At 43.2% G+C, this 20,975-nt stretch overlaps 2 protein-coding genes across 2 annotated transcripts; one reads left to right on the top strand and one right to left on the bottom strand.

The window, feature by feature from the left end:
- Positions 1-15: 15 nt before the first annotated feature.
- On the bottom strand, positions 16-8,580 carry si:ch73-233m11.2 (NACHT, LRR and PYD domains-containing protein 3). The gene is made up of 9 exons (XM_058390636.1): positions 8,367-8,580; positions 6,541-8,104; positions 3,802-3,963; positions 3,537-3,704; positions 3,236-3,409; positions 2,456-2,629; positions 1,366-1,539; positions 855-1,019; positions 16-742 (listed from the first exon to the last, which is right to left on the bottom strand). The coding sequence occupies exons 1-9, from the start codon at positions 8,392-8,394 to the stop codon at positions 673-675; spliced, it is 2,679 nt and encodes an 892-aa protein (XP_058246619.1). The 5' UTR covers positions 8,395-8,580; the 3' UTR covers positions 16-672.
- A 2,335-nt stretch (positions 8,581-10,915) lies between these two features.
- On the top strand, positions 10,916-20,514 carry rexo1 (REX1, RNA exonuclease 1 homolog). Its single transcript, XM_058390412.1, has 16 exons — positions 10,916-11,271; positions 12,263-14,067; positions 14,275-14,376; positions 15,062-15,287; positions 15,396-15,544; positions 15,900-16,037; positions 16,237-16,381; positions 16,476-16,601; positions 17,154-17,291; positions 18,067-18,180; positions 18,301-18,374; positions 18,526-18,636; positions 19,138-19,253; positions 19,372-19,510; positions 19,625-19,745; positions 19,939-20,514. Exons 1-16 carry the CDS (start codon positions 11,100-11,102, stop codon positions 20,025-20,027), a joined length of 3,765 nt encoding a protein of 1,254 aa, XP_058246395.1. The 5' UTR covers positions 10,916-11,099; the 3' UTR covers positions 20,028-20,514.
- Positions 20,515-20,975: the final 461 nt, after the last annotated feature.

The following is a 20,975-nucleotide window of genomic DNA, read 5'->3' on the forward strand; positions in this document are numbered from 1 at the left end:
ACCTTAACACAATAAAAAAACAGACCCCACTTTGCAAACCAGATGCATTTGTTTATCAGGTATAAAAAGTAATACAATTATTTTTCTTTTAAAGGTTTTACCGTATTGCTTTCCATTCAATATTCTGTGGCGTCTCCTTAGAGACAATAACATCACTTGCTGTAATCTCTATAAAGTTTAGACTGGGGTTCATTAATAACTCCTTTCAAATTCTCAGGTTTATGCATGTGGACCTTTAAAAAAACGTAACCGTGATTATGAAATGTTAGTCTTTTTCTGTGTTATAAGCTATTAGCTATACAGATAGCTATATAGCTATATAGATTTATGCATAGTGACGAAAAATGACAGATTTTGTATGTCATCTAATATTTATACCTCATATAAATGATTAAGTTCATGTAACTTTTATATTAAATCTTTAGGCAACTTAGTTAGCAAGCATGTAATGGTGTACATTGCAATGTAATAAACTGATGCACTTATTCCTTGCTTCATACGAACAGCCTTCACCAGTGTTTAGGCCTGCCTCTGGTTTAGTGGATAAAGCAGAAAACACACAGAGCGCATAATTAGTGAATTACATTATCGCAGAAAATGAGGTATTAATACCACGTGCCGTATATTCAAAGGCTCTAAGCTTCTTCTAGCTGTGTGAAAGTGCACGCAGGGTTAATAGCGTATTGTTTCGTAGGGGTCCATCAGCTCAAATACGTCCTCGCTGAAGTCGTTATACTGCACACTAAAATAAAACACACACACACACACACGATGAGACCGAGCCGAACCGCTGCTTTTCTGGAACTTTTTTGTGATTTTGTTTTTGTGACGTTCCTGATGAGACCTGTACTTACTTCAGCTGTAAAGCAGGACGATCTTGAACGAGCTTGACCAGTCGGGGGACAGAATCGTCAGTGAGGTTGTTGTTCTTCAGAATCAGGTTGGTTAAGGAGCCACACGCCATGACGGCTTCACACAGCTCGTCCACACAGGCGTCCGTCAGTTGCACCATCTCGAGACTGCGAAGGACAAGCAAGTGTGGAGCTGCGTTTAAAGCGTGGATTTGTGTAAAAGCCAAGGGTCTAACCAGTCCTTATATGATTTCATTCCGTTATTTTTTTTTATGATCGCTGGAGCCAAAAATGCTCGATTTAGCAGTCGATAATTAAAGAAATTGCTTTGTACAGCTACCAAACATTAAAATAATAAACTGATTAATTGAAACAACTTTCACTTAATAATAAAGTGTCTTTATGGCTGTGTGTACCCAAATTTGGCAAATCTACCATCATTATTGCCTCCAACATTCTTAGTTGTCATATGAATGGCCGTGTTTGTGTGTGTGAGAGCATTTGTTCCATTTACTCAAGATGCTGTAGCTGGCAGGTAGGGTGTTTCAGGGCCTTCAGGATGTGTTTAGCCGCGGCATCGCCTACTTTGTTCACTCCGACGGTGAGCTCCTTCAGCCTGGAAGCTTCACACACCAACACGCTGCCCAGTGCTCTGAACACCGGCTCTGTCAGCTCACACGCGTTCATACTGAAACACACACACCACATCCGTTCTATATGTTATGCCAGAATAACACACAACATGCTTCTGTATTGAATTTGATAAGCGAATGTGACTTACATCAAGCACAGCATGCACACTTTTACGCTAAAGACTTGTTGCTAATTCTAGCCACACACCATAATGTTTTCCTTGAAAATTAGCTTTACTTTTCGAACTATTAAGCAGTCACACTTTGAGGCGGTTAGGTTCCTACTCGCAAACTCTGTATATGCTCTGTATATCCTGCTACCTCTGCTGCTGCAGCCCGGTGTAGGAAGAGGTAAGAGCTCGTAATGACCGTTGAACAGAAACACCACAATGTAGGTCACAGCTCAGAGAGGAAAATTCATCTGTATTTTGTTTCGTGATGCAGTGGAACATGCAGCATAATTTAATTTATTCTAGAGGCGAGTTCTTAAGGTCAAAGTTTGTATTGCGAAACACATTTTCCCATAAGAAATAATGTGAATGCAGATAATCCGTTCTAGCCAGCCAAAAATATGACCAATATTCCCAGTACGAAGCGTATGGAAACTGTACGGCTGCTTACAAAGAACTGACCCAAGCCAAGCATTCCATGTCAAGGCTCCTCACAGGAAGTCGTGCCACCAAGCTTGGGCTAAAAATAGAACAGAGCACCCACGCCACCGATCTGTCAACAAAAAAACACCTGAAAAATCACCTAGCTTTAAACGCATGCCGAAGGCAACATTGGTATCGTAGATTGATTCTTTCCAAACAGCTTTCACTGACTGAAAACAATTCGTAAAATTTGTAAATTTCTTGCAAAATATCAATTCTTATCGCAAAAATTCTTAAGAGAGGTTCCACTGTACTTGAGACAATGAAATTCTCAGGTATATACATGCATCCACCCATAAACATATAAACACACACACACCATAACTTCTCTAATGAACACTTGGGGGATTTCAGAGCATCACAGATGAGGAGCACGTTCGATTGGTCGAGCTCGTTCACGGACAGGTCCAGCTCGGTCAGAGAGCAGTGTTCAGACTGAAGTGCGGCTGCTAGAGCTGGGCAACAGGAACCGGACAACTGACAGGAATCTAAACTGCAGAAGAAACGCACACACACACATTTCCAGTGAATCTCACTCCAGTGTTTTTTGTTCCAGAATACACAGTGGCATTGTGTTCAGCAGAGATTTTGTGAACTGGTATAGATTACTAGATTTACTGTTTTTAACACTGCTCTTGTTAAACAGGCCACTTATACCACAAGATCTAAGGTAAAAGCAGTCAGAGTTGAGAAATTGTGTAGTTGTGAAGCTCAGCAATCCGCTTTTTTGCAGCATATATATTATTATTGATAATAATATTATTTTTTATTGACGCTTTAAATATACATTTTGTTAATATAAAGTCTGAAGACTTTTCTGCCTATCAATGGAGTTTTTTATAACATATCTTTAGAATTATGAATTCATTTTTTTACCCAATTGAACAATATTGTGTGTAAATTTGAAATGGATATGTAAACTGGGAGTATATTAAATAAAAATAAATAAATAAATAAATAAACAAAAAACAAACAAATAAATCAAGTGAAAACTTATTTCTCCAAAACGTGCATTTTGTATGTGTATACAGTTTTATGGACATACCATGGTGTACATGTATAGCGTGTGTGTGTGTGTGTGTGTGTTTGTGTGTGCTACCTCAGTGTGTTGAGTTTGCTGCGGCCACTTTGTAGCGCTTGTGAGAGATGTTCCAGAGTTTCATCAGCCAGGTTGGTCCTTCTCAGGTTAAGATTCCTCAGCTCTGAGAGAGAAGATGTCAGGGCTGATGACAGCACAGCCAAGCATGATCCAGTCAAACGACAGAGATCCAAGCTGTAGAACACACACACACACAAACGGACAGAAAACCTTACTTAACGTGCAACGAAAACCCAGAGTGTAAATAAAAATGCTTAACTGCTTATTAGTATTTGTGTGCATTTAACAAAAACACACAAACCAAAGATTCTGCAGCGTGCACGTGGATGTCCCGAGCGCACCGATGAGCCGGACAATTCCTTCATCCTTTATCTTGTTAGCTCCCAGGTTCAACACACGCAGCTTAGAAGCGGTCAACATCTCAGCGAGCGCTTCACTGCATGCCGGTGTCAGATGGCAGTCCCACAAGCTACACACACAAAACCAGTACACACACACACTGACATACATAATGACAAAAAAGGGGTTCTTTTATGTGATTGTGTGTGCCCTTGTACAGATCGTACTTGAGTGTGTGCAGGCTGGAGTGTGTGATGGAGGAACACAGGATCTTGACTGCTTCGTCTCCCAGTCTGCAGTGGGTCAAGCTGACGTCGTTGGTTTGTCCGTCCTTCAGCGCCCGAGCCACATGTCTGATCACACCAACACTCACTTTGCTTTGATCCAAGCTGAAAGGTTGAACATTTAATACTTTTAAAAATGTTAAGATTAAAAAATAATAACACACACACACACACAGTTACATTACACAGTTACAAAATACAGTATACAAAAAACAAGAAATAATATAGTTTTATTATTTATCATCTAAAACAAAAAAATCTCTATGCATCACTGATTTTTCCGTGCAAAAAAAAAAAAATCACGATAAATTATTTATTCATCGAGGGTTTAATAAAATAAGACAGAAAAGCAAGCATCTCCACCATTTAGGCTTAAGAAGAGTATAGAAGGGTGTAATAATATTACTAGGTGTGTAGTCTGGAGCTGCTTGCTGGCAGTGGCATCACGAAAACTCTTCAAATGTGTAGGGGAAAATAAATAAATAAAACCATAGCATCGGGTGAGTCTAGACAAGTTCATGTGCTGTGTGAATGGGGGAAAGGGGCAGGCCTTCCAGACAGAGTCAGGTAATATCAGAGACATCAAAAATCCTGCACAAATCATTCATTTCACACACTGTCTATTTAAATATGGAGAAAAACACAGTTTTTTCTGGCAGCATGTTATCGTGTAGGGATGATAAACATGCTTCATCACACAAACCTATGAAGTGGTATTCTTTCCAACTGATAATTATATTCCTATATCTATTGGCCTAATAATAGCTTGAAACATAAGCCACTTTGTTAATGAGCTTTAGCATGAAATCAGTGACTCCAGATTTTTAACTATCCTGGGCTTGAATCTTTAATCTCTCTGGCTTTAACAAACCACCGCTGTCCCAAGGACCCTACAGGGTAAAACAGTACAAACAGTGATGAATAAAACTTACTGAAATCCCAGATTTCCCTCTCTTTTATACTGAATCTAAATCATAGCATGGTGATACTTAAGACTGCACAACAGAAACTCGTGTCAAAGATCAGGCCACTGCTTAAAATATCATACACTACTAGTCTTGGTCTATAAATATGAAGTGCAATCTCATCCGACTGGAAAATCTGTAAGTAGTCCTAATAGAACTAGGGTTGAGGAAAAACAGTATAGAGATGCTGGCTTACATTTACGGTGACACCCTTATCAACAAAGACCTGCATTTATGAGCAGTTAAGGGTTAAGGGCCTTGCTCAAGGGCCCAGCAGTGGCAGCTTGGTGGACATAGAGTTGAACTGACAACCTTTTGATCAGTGGCCCAGCAGTGGTTCAGATCACTAGTCCAATACCTTAACCACTGAGCTACCACTTCCCCTTGGACCTACACTAAAAAGACAAATTGCGCTGTTGGGAAACATGACAGGGAACAGCTGCTCTTCATTTCTGACATGAAGAAAACGTACCACACTGAAAAGAAAAACCTTAATCCATTGCTCATGGTGGTTTAACTCTTCACTGAACACCAATCATCAGGGGATTGCTTTAATAATCAAACACTGCCTTCACACAAGAAGTGGTCATAATTTCCTGTTGAGGTGGATTTTGCTTCTGTTTGCTTCTGCTACACTGAACCGTAATCACAGTATAACCACAGCTTTGACCAGAGGCTTGGTTTGTAGAAAGGAAAGGGAAGTAGTGCTGTATTGCCCTCCAGAGGACCACATTTATTAGTTTCTTACTGGCTCCTTGTTTCAACATTCTTACAGCACTAACTGTCAGGACCTAGTACTGGGGGTCCAATCTTATCCGTTAATGCCAGTGTGGGTGCAGGTCCAATCAAGAAGGAGCCACAGCTGATTCCTACGGTTTAATCAGTTGATCTTGGTTTTCAGTAGACTTGGGTGTGGCTTTTGTTTGGTTGGAATGAAAACCTGCACCAACACCAGTCATTTCCGGATAAGATTAGACACTCCCGTCGTAGGAGGTGGACAGTGTGGGGAAACCGGATGGGGGGTAAACTAGAGAATGGACTAGGAGCTGGACTGGGAGATATATTAGGTGAATGAACTAGGAGATGAATCGAGTGATGGACAGGAGGAAAGATAGAAGGTTCAGTTAGGACAGGGAGATCCAATCATATACGCAAATGCAGGTATGGGTGCAGGTTTTCATTCCAATCAACCAAAAGCCACATCTGATTTCACCTGTTTAATCAGACTCAGATGTGGCTTTTGCATGGTTAGAATGAAAACCTGCACCAACACCAACCCTTTCCCAGAGAACACTGGACACCCTGTCCTAGGAGACATGTTATGAGTTTCAAGATGAATAAATTGTTTAATGATTGCATTTTGGCATCCTGAATTGAAATAGAATAGACTCAGGTGGTGCCATTCTGACAAATTCTTAAGCATTCATGCCTCTACATAATCTTTAATAATAGTGCTATATAGGGTCAGGACCACCATTAATAAATCTAGCAGACTAGAGATCTTGAAATCACGTCAAGACCAACTATTAAGGTAGTGCAGTCCGTCAGGATTGAGTCCAAATGAAAGAAAGATGAGAACAAGATCCAGCATAAATGCTTTTCTTAACCAAAAACTAGCAAGACTAGTGCTAGTACCACTGCCAACCAGGACAATAAAGAATACATCTCAACTGGACTTCCATCCATTTACACCACTGACCCTATTAATTATACTTACTTGATGGTTTTGGCCAAGCGGAAGACAGTTACGAGCTTCTCCGCCTGCTCCTCTGTAAGTGAACTCATGTACAGGTTCAGGTCCTGCAGTTCTCCTAAGCATCGCACCACAAATGCCAGCGCTGCACAATCTGTGTCCTGCATGCCACCATAGCTGATCAACCTCCACTTGCACGAGCTCACACTCTCTCTTACCAGTGTAGGGCTGAGCGTGTGATGAAGGATACGCAAGACTTGCCAGTGATTCATTTTGTTCATGCTCGGCAGCACCTCCGCAGCCACGCTCATGAGCCAGCGGTGGAACTCAGAGATACGGCCACTGTTGAAAAGACCTGCTGAGGTTTCCAGAAGTTTCCTCTGCATAGGATCTGAAAGGCCAGCAAGAAAAAAATGGTAGTTTTGGATTTCCATTGGAGTTTCTACGATCCTGCCATCGTCACGGTCAAGATAAAAGTAGGCTGCCCTTAAAAAGTCTTTTAATGTCAGGGACCTGAAGGAGAATGTAGCATCAGGAGAAGCGCCATCGCCAGCATTGACTTGCAGGATATCAGTCAGGATCTTGGAGCCCAGAAAGGGTTGAAGGCCACATTTGATGATGTCAGGGTGTGTACAGACAGACGTACACTGTTCTGCAAGTTTCCCCAAACCGTAAATCAGTTCCTTTGCCATCTCCACGCTCACCTTGTGCTCCTTTAGTAGTGTGTTTGTGATCACGCAGTAGAGCTCACTCAGTGTCTCTGGAACACCATATTGATGCTCTAGTCGCTCTTTACACACACAGCACAGTGTCCAGCAAAACCCAGGACAAGCACAAAGCTCCTTGACTCCCACGGCTTGCTCGCAACGATGGAGAATCTGCTCTCCTTTATCTTTGTCGTCGAAGAAGCGCTGGAAGAAAGCTTTCCTTTGGGAGCTGGAGAAACCTATCAGGTTAGCAAAACGTGCAGATTCCAGTTCGACAGCTTCCCTGGATGTGAGGAGTAAGGACACACCAGGTAGCAGAGAACCCTCTAGTAAACTGTGCACCAACACGGTGCCCTCTGCTGGCTGATGTAGCTCACATACCAGCTTATCAGATTCAGGGTAATTGGAGAGAAGGTCCTGGGCATCATCCAACACAAGAAGTATTGTGTGAGGTGTCTTCAAGATGATCTCAAGATGCTCAGCAGAGATATGAGTGTGTGTACTGAGAAGCATGCTCTGCAAACTCTGGTCAGGTCCACTCAGCACACTAGGACACAATCGCATGACAAACGCAAAGTGCTGAAGATTGATCCCAGAGGCCCAGTCCCATATAAGCTGTTCCACTGCCGTGGTCTTTCCCATCCCTTGTCCTCCACAAAGGAGCAACTTACCACCCTCAGTGCCTTCTATGAACTCCTGCGCAATCACACTTTCCAAGTCCAAGGTCTCACTCTCGTATGCCTCGCCTACGCTGACCGAAAGCGGAATGTAGCACTTGTTTAGAATCACATCTTTGACTGACTGACCACTTAAACAGGTACTGGCCTGGGTGGACTTCAGCACACCGTTCCTCATCACCTCCTTGTGCGACATCTGCACGTCTGCAAGAAAACACAAGAGGAATTTGGGTAACAAGATTTCAACATCCTGGTTGTTCTGAAATACAAAGTGAGTGAGACAAGCCAGAAAAATGCATAAATGTGGTTGTGGATCTGTGACTCGGAAAAAGTCTTAGTAATTCATTTCAGTCCCCTCATCTGTTCCGTAAGTAATGAAGGAATGTTCAGTCCAATCCAGATCGACAGGAAGACAGAAAGAAAGTTGGAGAGGAAGAATAAAGGGTGAAAGTCAACAGAATCTTACCAGAGAGGAAGTCCAAACTCACTTCCATAATCTGCTCCCTGTTTTTGTCTTTTATTTCCTATGTTACTCTGGACGAAACTCTTCTGCAGTGAATTGGACAGACGTTACCATTTGTGGCGGGAAAAAGGGAAGTAATCCTCTTGGGCAGTGCCTTGGGTTAGCCACTGCACACAACAGCCTCACACCAACACAAATCCCTCCCAGAGGCAGGTTTACACGCTGCACGTGGCGCTCGCGCACGATGGGTGTGTCTGTCGTCGTCGCGATTTTGACATCAGACATTTTTCATACAATAAACAACACAAAAGCGTCCATATTCTAAATCTGGAGTGGACAGAGAATCGAATATATTTGAAAAGCCTCCACTGTTAAAGCTAAAGAAAGTCACTGACGCTATATATATATATCGAATTCGGCCAGTAAGGGACCGTCTAAAAAGTGCATAACGTAGACAACTGTTTGAGGTTTTACCTCGGGGTGTAGTTGCATGATACCTGTTGTGTATTGCAGCAGGATAAAGTATGGACATAGAACAGTATTACATGTCATACAGTATTAGTATAGTAATAAAATTTATTACATGTTTAAAAAAAATAGAAATAACTTTCTGAAGATTGTCGTAGTTACCTAGTGCGATGTGCAGTATGGCTCCCTACAGGTCTTACAGTATCACTACGGTAATAACTTTTGTTTCTCATATATACCATCCATGTTTTTTCATTGCATTACGGTGGTGGAAATCATAACCCATGATCCATTTATATATCCATTTTCCCTTCTCTTTATTTCTTCCATTAATGAAGTCTTTATTCTCAATACAGGGATGGAAGCATGTTATAGACAGACGGATGGATGGATAGATAGATAGATAGATAGATAGATAGATAGATAGATAGATAGATAGATAGACAGACAGACAGATAGATAGACAGACATAAAAACCAAACGCCAAAGTGTTAATTTGACATCAGGCAATGTGAATTAGACTCATTAAACTGGACACACCCCTCGTTAGGCATCAATCTGCTCTTGACTGGTTGCAGGTGTGAATGTTTTATAAAAGGGAGTGAAGTCAACAGTTAGACTTTCTTTGTGGTGGTGTCTGGCATGCTGTTTGTAATATACTGCTATGGTGAGCTTGTATAAACGTGCATCTCTCTAGTAGGTGTATAAACTACCAACAGCAAGGAAAATGGGTGTAAGCCAATTGTGTGGTGTTTAGGTTTAATTTACTAGGTTACAACTGGCCTAATTTCCATTTAGTTTCACATTTTGTGTGGGTTTTGTAAGGATCTGTAGTGGCTTTGGGCTTACTTAAAAGTACATTTCTTAGAAATAAATGTTACAAAAAGAAATTGGACAAGAATTACCATAGAATTTTAGGTGAAAGTGTTTAAAAAAAGTCTAGTGCATGATGGTGTAGTGGAGAACCCAGGTAATGTTATAGCAGTTCTCCAATCTTGGTGAGGGCTAAATTTAAAAAATCAGGGAGAAAATGTACTTGGCTCACTTTCACTGAAGTTTTGTCATTTAAATTTCTTTCTTACAAATGCAAAGCTTGTTGCACATTGAGTCCAACTGACAAATTGGATAAAATATTGGAAAAGAAAACTGACAAACCATTTAAGCTAGATATGCTCCAGGTGAACAAAGCTTTTGTAGCCTGAATCTACAAAGACATTGCACTGATAGAACTATCTGCATGTCCGACTAATTTGGTGCATTGCTTCCCAACCCTGCCTGAACGATCTTAAACAGTTGGTGCTTTCTTTACTCCAACATCTTCGACTGGAGAAGGGCTGTTTTTTTATTTTGAGTTTTAGAGAACCTGCAAGGAAAGGACTCCAAGGTTCTCTCTGGACCAAGGATGGGAGTGTCGTGGTTTGGTATCTGAGCGTGGTAATAATAATGGCTCTATTACACCATGAAGGATCTGTGGTAAGGGGTTGGCTCTCGTGAGAAACATGGACTCCTATGGACCTCTTTGAAATTTGGAAATGAACTGTGTCCTGTGATGGAAAATCTCATTTGTACTTTTGGAAATAAAGTTCTGTTGTCTCCTTTTACTCTTTTTACACAAACTAACGTTTTTTTAAATGTTAGTGGAGATTTGGGTTTCGTCTCAATAACACGCATACCGGGGGGGGGGGGGGGTCTTGATATATAGATATACATACACACACACCCCCTCTATATTTGGGCTAATAAAACTTTTCTCACACTAATACGTGTACATTTGACTTTTTTGTAAAGTGGAAAAGCCCAGGATGTGGCGTTAAGAGGCCTAGTTTTTAAGCAGTAAACGCATTTGCATGCAGCTGGGAAGCGTTTGCAAACTTCTTAGCGGAGTTAATTTAGCTTACTTCGAAGCAGGCAACCGCCACGGCGTACTAAAAACAGTACGGCCCGGGGCCTTTAACGGGGCGGTTTTTAAAATCCCACTTGACTCCCTTCATAAGAGTCCTACATAGGGTACACCAGTAATGGCGTCAACCCTAACCCCTTGTGCACTACCCCTCTAACCCGCGCTTATATTCGAAGCCGTCCGATTCAACATGGCGGCGCACTAGGAAGCTTTGGTGTAAGAAAGAAAGCAAGCTCGGGAAAGAAAGCAGCGGGGTTCAAAAAAGATACGCAAAGCCCCAGCAAACTCGAAACTAAAGTGGAACTATTTGCTGCTGAATAAACCCCCCGTTTGAATGAGCGTGGTTATGAAAACGTCTCAGCGTGACCATGCTGAGGTCCACCGGTTTATTCCGTGGGCTTGATTGCCCGTTTTATACTGGAGGTAGTGACGGCTGTAACAGACCGTACTGCCACTTCAGACACAGCAACAGCAGACAAAGAGCATCCGCTGGAGTGTATGAGCTCAGGAAGGCTAAAGAGGGGACATCTGACTCGAACGGTGAACTGCGTTTGGTTTATTTACCTCTTTGAGCTGATGTATTAGTGTGAGGTCAGGTCATGATGCATCCTGTTTTTGTTCGCCTTCCTGTGTGTGTATATATACACTTCTACCTCTAGGTTGTACGTGCATGAAACCCAAGAGCTTGTGCACAACTCACTATATTCTCTGTAACTGACCCATTTCAAATGTAGGTTATATCCGTTCACTAAATAGCAAAGGAGCTTTAATCAAGCCAAGTTTCATTCCCTCTCATCAGCAACTCGAGCTCGGACGCTTTAAATCACAGCTGCACGAATACTACCATAATGCAGCTTTATTTCCAGATGTTCTTCAACATATCAGATGAAATCTTCGTCTCAGTCGAGTCTGTGTGTTTATTTTTTATTTATTTTTTTCATTTTTAAAGCTGAGGGTCAACGTTTGACATGAATTGTGCCCGCTGTCTCTGTCTCCTGTAAAGACTCACTCTTGTTATGTAAACTTTCCCTCTGCTTTCTGTTGCAATTCATTAAAATTGCTGAAATGAAACAGACTCCTCCAGTGTCAAAAAAAAATCCGTTTCCTCAAACTTGACATGAACTTGACTGACTTTTTTTTAAAACTGGCCTTTACCCCAGATGATCTTCACAGGAAGAAAGCTTATGCAAGGATAAATATAGTTAACGTTTGAAGTTCAGCCAATCACGTGACTGATACAAGAGCAGATGTCATTTTCCTGATTTGGATGATTTCCGTGAATCCGTGCCCGGTTTAAGTTCCTGTTGTTTGCCTTTGGTTTTTGTGGAGGTTGTGTGTTTTGAGATGCTTTTATGTTCACTGTTATGCAGAGTATTTATTTAGATATATTTCACATCGCCTCCTCTGGCCGTTCTCTTTTGTCCTAGCCACAATTATTTTAAATTTCCAATATTACTTTGCACCTAAATTGAGTGTGAAGAAGAAAAAAACACTGTCTAATTGCGTGTCGTGTTTCGTCTCTTCTGTGCAGACCAAGGCTATGATCCGTTTAACCCTGAGGTGGTCCGACCCGGAGAGCAATACAATGCCGAACCCCAGTCGAGCCCAGTGCTGGATCCAGGACCCACGGAGCTGGAGCTGGTTAACCGGGCCATCGAAGCCGTCCAGAGCGAAATGGAGAAGGAGAAGAAGAAGCTGTCTCGGATGGGCGAGCAGGGATACGATCCTGCAAACAGCTCTATTAAAGCGGGTTACAGCAGGCAGACGGTTGCTGCTGCGTCGTTGCATAGCCCTTACGATCCGGGGAGTTATCAGATGAGCCAGACGTCCGAGTACAACCCGACTCCTCGCTCTAGTAAATACACGCTGGACTCGGAGAGCAACAGCAGCAGCCACACTAACTCCATGGAGTATGTCCCTACGGCCGTCTCCAGAGCAGCGGTGAAAAAATCGGCACCCGCTCCGACGTCCCGCATCTCCTCCACGTGCTCGTCATCCTCAAAGAATAAGTACACGCTGGACAATTTGAGACCGCCCACGGACATGGAATACGATCCAATGTCCAACTTTTCTGCTAAACCGGGCGCCAAGGGCATGAAAGACATGGGGACGGAGGGAGATGGGAGGAAAAGAGGTCACACCGGATGGCACAAGCATAGCACAGACGAGGAATATGTCCCTGTGGCGAAGAAGCCGAGACAGCTTCCGGGTGAACCCCAAAAGTACACGGCCGACTTCGGATCCGACGAAGAAAGTTCCGGAAACGAGTATCGCCCTACGCCCGTGAGCCGCCTGCAGAGGCGGAAAAGCAGCGGCGACTTGATGGACGACGAAAAAAGGAAATCTAGAGAAATGTCAGCCAGCAGACAGACGCTGGCTCAGGAATTCCCGATCGACGACAATGAATCTGACGGCTTCGAGCCTCTCGATTTCGAGCAGCCGGACGACAAAGTGGATAAAAAGTGCACCAAGAACAGCATCCAGTTGAAGAAAGCGACACCTCAGAGCGACAAAACGGCGAGGAAAGGGATTACAGAGTCTGTCAAGAAGAGCAGCAGCCACAAAGACAAGAAAGGAAGCAGCTGTGTAGAGAAGATGTCCAAGAAGCCGAGTCAGGATGGCGGGAAGAAGGAGAAGAGCCATGGAGAGAAGATCAAGTCCAAAGAGGCAGAAAAAGGAGGGAAAGAACTGAAATGGAAAGACGGGAAAAGCAAAAAGCCTCCGGACAAGAAGAAAGGAGAACAGGGCCACGGAGATAAGGAGCGAAATCTCAGCGAGGCTAAGAAGCCCAGGTTAGACAAAGCCAAGTACAAGGAACAGAAAAACGGGAGAACAGACAGCAGAGAGAAGGACAGAAAGAAAAGCAGCAGCAGCAGCAGTGCCATCAGCATCAGCAGCAAAGACAAGAACAAGAAGAGGAGCTCATCTCTGGAGAAGAAGGACAGCAAATCTGCGAAGGCCAAGCCGCGCTCTCTGAGTCACGCCGACCTGTTTGGAGACGAGAGCCCCGAGGAAGAGGACGTGGAGGACGAGGAAGACGAGCGGGTGGTCAGGAAGTCCGCTTCGGCGTTCAAACGTGGCAGCGTGGTAAACAAGAGGAAAGCGTCCGACGCCACAGAGACGTCTTCCGAGGACGACATTGGGCCTGGGGATGAAGATGATGCACACAATTATGATGATAATGATGATGAAGGTGACTATGCTGATGATGCCGCAGACTTTTCTATACTTCAGGAGGATGTCGAGTACGACTCAGATCCTATGGAGGAGTGCCTCAGGATCTTCAACGAGTCCAAATATGTGAAAACGGAAGACAAAGGACGGCAAGCTAAACAGGTATCGAGCTACACGCCCATGTTAATTAGCTAGTTACTGCATTTGTTAGCGTGCCGCAGTTCTGGGGTCGGTTCAGAGGAAGTTCAAACCGAAACCATGAAGTGGAATTATGCTGGGTTTTTTTTTTTTTTTTGCTTTTGTTTTGTTTTTAATCTCGCTGTGTTTTCAGTTTTGTTCTCTCTGTGTGTGTGTGTGTGTGTGTTTCAGCCTCCTAAAGAGAAGGAGGAAGATCAAGAAGCACAGAGCACTTTAACCACACTCGTCCCCGGCCAGAAGAAGAGAGTTTCACATTTCAAAGCCAAAGGAAGCGTGAGTGTCGAGCTGTTTTTTTTCTCTCAGTGGGACAAAAAACAGCACAGAGATTATATCTTGCGTTAATCCCGTTATATAAATCAACTCATGAGACATTTTCGATCAGAGTAAACAAACGAATGATGTTCTGGCTGTGAGTCTGATCTAAAATGAGTCAGTGTGTTTTAGACGTGTGTTTTTCCCTCTGTTGGAGAACCTTACACAGAATTTTACTGGTTGAAGATCAGAGTTTAGGCGCTTTTTAGATGAACAAGCACTCGGAGCGTCTCAGAGAGCAGAAATGGGTTCGATATCAACAGTTACTTCAAACATTTCTGTGGAATAAATTAACCAGTTTTTGTTTTTTGGGAACTTTTCTATGAATACATTACCCTTAGTAGGCTAGAGAAAAGCAGAAATACTTATAAAACACTCCAAATTCTTAAAGTCCTGAGTGTCTACTTTCATATGAGCTTCATATTAACCTCCACTGTGGAGTGGGACATGACAAAGACACTCAATCATCGACATGGACACAACAACAAGAGCCAATCGAATCATAACATCTGTCCACCTGTTTTCTGTGTTTATTTATTTATCTTCATCAGCTGATTAAAAGTAAGTAAATGGATATAAGGTTGATAAAATGTTGCCGTATCTCTTTATATACGACTCAGTTATCGATTCCTCGCTTTTCCGATAGACGGAGACGTCGCTGAACGTCTTGCCCAAGCCCCAGCGCAGACTGACCGCTCAGGAGATGTGTTATCAGCGCATGCAGATCGCTCAGCAGCAAGCGGCACAGCTGGCCGCGTCCACCAAGGACGCAGCCCCGGCGTCACGTCCTCTGTCCTGCGGTGCAGCATCGGGGGAGAAACGCAGAGTGATGCACCGCCCGAACCCCGCCCTCGTCTCAGCTAAAAAACCCGGTAAAAAGTGATTAGTGTAATTAAATTGAGTTTAGATGTTATAGAATGTGTTGTAAGGGATATAATGACCCATTCTTTATTGTGTGTGTGTGTGTGTGTGTTGTGTAGTTCTGTCAGAGTCGCAGCGCAGTGTCTTATCACCCAGCAGATCGGCTCCGGATCAGTCGTCAATCAAAGCGCACACGTCGGCCGCCATGTTGTCCAAAACTGTGTCCACTACGTCGCAGAGGAGAGTGGCACACACTCCTACACTCAAGGTGTCAGACACACAGCAGCGCAACTCAAACGCCTGATCATAGTTTATTTTTATTTATTTATTTATTTATTTTTAATTTATTTTTCTGAACAGCCTTTCGAACAACAAAAAAAAGTCTGAACATAATGTCTTCTAACACAGTGCTGTATCATTTGTCTGCTTTTCCTCTCTCTTTCCCTATCTCTCTCTTTCTCTGTTTCTCTCTGTTCCTCTCCCTCTCTCTGTTTCTCTGTTCCTCTCTCTCTCTTTCTGCCCCTCTCTCTCTCCCTTTCTCTCTCTCCATTTCTCTCTCCCTCTCTCTTTTTCTCCCTCTCTCTCCCTCCCTCTCTTTCTCCCCCTCTCTCCAACTGGTACAGAGCACTTCTGTGAAGCGGCCAGTCATTCCCACTGAGTTCGGAGCGAAAGTGCCCACTAACATACGGCAGCGCTACCTCAATGTCTTCATCGACGAATGTCTCAAGTTCTGTCCGTCGGAGGACGTCGCTTTTCAGACGGTGAGTTTTTATTACGTGTGAACGGCATGAAGCTCGGACCTCACGCCACGTTCTCGGTCACATGACCAGTTTTTGTCTCTTAAATGTTTAGAGAGAACCTCATGAGGAATTTATATAGATTTATATACAGTATCTGAAATATTATATGAAGCTCAAGATGATGTTAACTGGAGGTGTGTGTGTGTGTTCGTTCCTCCAGGCTCTGGAAGAGGAGAAGCAGGTGTATGAGCGCAGCAGCAGTAAAAACATCTACCTGAACGTCGCCGTGAACGTGCTGAAGAAACTGCGCAGCAAGAGCGCAACCCCTGCAGCTCCGCCCCGGCTGGCTGCCTCCCCGTCCACCAGTACGACTCGTACCGTCTCCGTCTCAACACCTTTGCTTATGTCTTTACTTACCACAAGCATTTCACAAACATTCTTTGTGTCGTTCCTCTTCAGAGAAGTCGCCCGTGTCTGTGAACAGGAAGTCTCAGTCTCACGAGGGAGTTCTGGGCGGCCGACTGGCAGCGACGACCAGCTACACCGTCAACCGCACGGGCAAACAGCAGGATGTACAGCTCAAAGGTAGCTAAAGCTTTTGCTCTGACCGAGTCATCTGCAGTTTTTAGACACTGTTACATCAAGTAACCATTAACAGGCCAGTTCAAGAACTAGTTTTACTAAATTTAAAGGAGCGGTTTGTCATTTTTTCATAGTTATTAGCATTTAACTTTAACCCCCAGCTGACCCACCTGACCTGATTTACCTCCTCGATTAAAATGTGTGATTGGGTTGAACTTTAATGAAAAGGAGCAGAGCGGTCAAGTCTAGGGAGCATTTCTGGGCCAGAAAAATTTGAACAGTATGCATGGATTAACTGTTGTGAATACCAGGATCTGGATATTATTGAAAATAATAATAATAATAATAATAATAATAATAATAATTTTTCATTTAATTGAATGAAAAATTATTATTATTATTATTATTATTATTATTATTATTATTATTATTATATATTTAAAAAAAAATTTTTACAGGTTGAGATGAAATGTTACAAACTGCACCTTTAAGTTATATTTGATTTGTAGTAATGGATATGTTTAGAGTCTTTGTGTGTGTGTGTGTGTTCTGCAGGTGCAGTTCTCTACCAGAAACTGAAAGCGTACGTTTTGACTGAGGAGCAGCTGCAGGAACACGGTTACCCAAGACCTCATCCTGAGCACCTGGGTCATGCCATCATCTATAACGCTCCTGAGAAGAAAAACCAAGACCGTGAGAACCTTTATGTGCTCTTTTGTTGATTGATGGATGGATGGAGGGATGGATGAATAAATGGACAGAGCGTGAACTGAGAAAACCTTTGATGAATTCAGCACTTTTTTTCCACTTTTTTCCCTCACTTTGTTGCTTACGTCCTTTCGCAATCACTCCCTTGCTCTGTCCACTTCCTTTCTTATCATGTCCACTTTCCTTCTCATTTCCTTTCACTCTGCCCACTTCATTTCTCATTGTGTCCACTTTCTGTCTCATTTCCTTTCACATTCTGTCCACTTCCTTTCCTAATATGTCCACTTACTTTCTCATTTCCTTTCTTGCTTTGTCCACTTCCTTCTCACTCTGTCCACTTTTCTATCCACTTCCTGTTGTCACTCTTCGTTTTCTTTTTTACTTTTATGTTCTTTCTCACTCAGCAGTTATTCCACCACTAGATGGCGATGTTGTTTTTGCCTCCAGGCTCTGAGCTCTCACTGTTTCTGGGTCTGCTGTCTGTTTTTCCTTTCTGTGTCTACGGGTTGCAAGTTGGGCATTTAGCGTATATGAGATCATTTATGTAATGAAAAAATAATTTTAATAATTTAAAATGACAAAAGAGTCGTTTCCTCATTTACACCCACCCATCCATCTTAAGTAAAGTTTTCAAAACGTGGTTTAAAGTTTACTAAATGAGTTTCTTACACAAAGTATGTTACAGAAAAAATAAAATTTTGGCCAGCACTTTATTATTGTCTTTTAAAAGAAATTTTATTTTTCTTGCATGTTTTCTCAGCCTTCTCTAAGGTGTGCTGCCGGTGCGGAGCCGAGTACAAGGTCAACACCAACGGCAGCTGCGTCCGCAAAGAGGAGTGTAACCACCACTGGGGCAGATTACGCAGATACAAGGGTAAGAAAATGTTTCTGTGTGAAAGAGGAAATGGGGGAAAGATGCAAAATATATGAAGGAGGTTTGTAGCTCCATTTCTTTCTTTTTTTTGGTGTGTGTGTGTGTGTGTGTGTGTGACAGTATCTGGAGGCTGGGAGACGCAGTACAGCTGCTGCTCGGGTGCTGTCGGTTCTCCCGGATGTCAGGTGGCTAAAGTAAGTCTTCGGAACCTGTGCTCCGGGTCCAGACCCCACACTCTGTCCACTTCCTTTCTCACTCTGACCACAGGAAAGCACCGTCACTTTTATTAGATTGTTGTTTTGAATCGTCTGTCGTTCTTGGTTTTTTGTATTTTTGTTTTTTTAGCAACACGTACAAGACGCCCGTAAGGAGTCTTTAGACGGATATGTAAAGACATTCAGCAAACCCTTGTCATCTGACGGAAACGCCGGAGTGTACGCTCTGGACTGTGAGATGGTGAGCACACACACTCACACACACTCACACATACACACACACACACGTCTAAATACATCAATAGAACCATATAGTGTATACATACAGATATGAGGCATATTGTGGACTAGAAGATTAAGAACAAGCTTATAACACACACACACACACACACACACACACAAAGTAATCAATGCACAACCATATAGTGTATACATACAGATATGAGGCATATTGTAGACTATGAGATTAAGAGCGAGATTGTAACACACACAAAATTCATCAACACACAAGCATGTAGTGTATATACACAGAGATGAGGGATATTGTGGATTAGAAGATTAAGAGCGAGCTTACTGCACACACACACACACACACACACAAAGTAATCAATGCACAACCATATAGTGTATACATACAGATATGAGGCATATTGTGGAGTAGAAGATTAAGAACGTGTCTATAAAACACACACACACTCACTCTCTTATGTGGTTCAAAGGTGTGTTTTATTTTTCTCCCTAGTGCTACACAAAGCAGGGTTTGGAGCTGACCAGGGTGACGGTCATTAACTCTGACCTGAAAGTGATCTACGACACGTTTGTAAAGCCAGAGAGCAAAGTGGTGGACTATAACACACGGTAAAAGAGTTTATAATGTGTCTGTGTGTGTGTGTTTATTTCCTGGGATTTATCAGTTGTTTAAGCAAAATGGCTATGATACAGTATATTTACTCTCTGTGTCTGTGTGTGTGTTCAGGTTCTCTGGTGTGACAGAGGAGGATCTTGAGAGTGCCACCATGAGGCTGAGAGACGTGCAGGCCGTCTTACTGAACATGTTCAGCGCAGAGTCCATCCTGATTGGCCACAGCTTGGAGAGTGATCTCTTTGCCCTTAAGGTACCACACACACACACACACCATAGATAAACATGATACTAACATACACACACAGCACATATTTACATTTACCTTATTGTCTGATATTTTGTGTGTGTGTGTGTATTTTCTCAGCTGCTGCACAGCACCATCGTGGACACAGCTGTAGTCTTCCCTCACCGCCTCGGCCTGCCATACAAACGCGCCCTGCGCAACATCATGGCCGATCACCTCAAACGCATCATCCAGGACAATGGTGAGCGCTGCACCATCTCCTCACACTCGCACTCCTCTCACACGAACTTGCACAGCTTCCCAGTGCTCCTTAAACACCACTCTAGTCCACTACTGAATCTAAAGAACAAGCTCAGGTTGGGTTTCTCAGTTGTTTTTGCTTTGCTGCCTAGCAACAGGCTTCATCTCTTTTATTTTTTTTTTTCTCCATTCAGCGGAGGGCCACGACTCCAGCGAGGACGCCGCCGCCTGCATGGAGCTGATGATCTGGAAGATCAAAGAGGACGCCAAAGTCAAGAGATGACCTCTGACCTCACGGACGTCCCTGTTTTCCCATCACATCCTGCACTGAGCACGCAGAGAGAAAAGGCCATGTGAAGCCGTCTTGGCTGGGTTGTTGCACCAGAGAGAGAGAGAAGGGGAGAGAGAGAGGAGAAAGAAGGAACGATGCCACTGCTGACCGTGAGATTTGTGCAGATTCGGTTGTTAATCCGACACAAGGACTTCCCGAGGCGAATCCCGCCTCCATCAACGGCTTCCTCTTCTGGAAAGGGGGATCGGTGGGCGTGTCTTTGAGCCCATGTATGAATGTGATATCATGATTGTGTTTTCTGAAATAAGTTTTAGCGGCAAAAAACGAAAGAGTAATGCATTCCAGAAATCCTGTCAGGTGAATTCATGCTAGCGAGGTTGAATCTCCTTTTTATGGATTCAGACACGCCCACATTCCCAGCTATGGTCTTGAAGGAACACCCACTTCGAGCTGCTGTGTGTTGTTGTCCCCCCCACCCCCACCCCCCCAAAAAAAAAACACACACACACAATACAACACGGACCGGGCGACGCACCTCGTGCCATTTCTTTTCAGGTCGTCTCTCTCTCACAGCCTTGTTTAAACATGAAAAACACCTCAAGACGGGGTGGTGTTTATTTTTTTTATTTTTTTTTTTTTTGATGTCTGCATGTCAGTTTCGATGGTGCAGGAAAAGGGATGAGGTTGCTGCTTTATGTTGCACTGGATTAAATCCCTACACGAACTTAGCGAGCGAAGTTTAAACGTGGTTCATCAGTTTCTAACCTTGTTCTTTTGGTCAGGTTCACCCAGCCCCCCCCCTGTACGGCTTACTGACTCAAACATCTGCTCAGCATCTGCTCGGAGCTTCTCAATGCGCGTCAAATACAGCCAACATTCGGGAGTTATTCGCGTATAAACGTAACCTGAAAATGCAAAATCGTATCCAATAATAAGAGC

This window comes from Hemibagrus wyckioides, linkage group LG05 (assembly GCF_019097595.1).
Source record: "Hemibagrus wyckioides isolate EC202008001 linkage group LG05, SWU_Hwy_1.0, whole genome shotgun sequence".
Classification (NCBI taxonomy): domain Eukaryota; kingdom Metazoa; phylum Chordata; class Actinopteri; order Siluriformes; family Bagridae; genus Hemibagrus; species Hemibagrus wyckioides.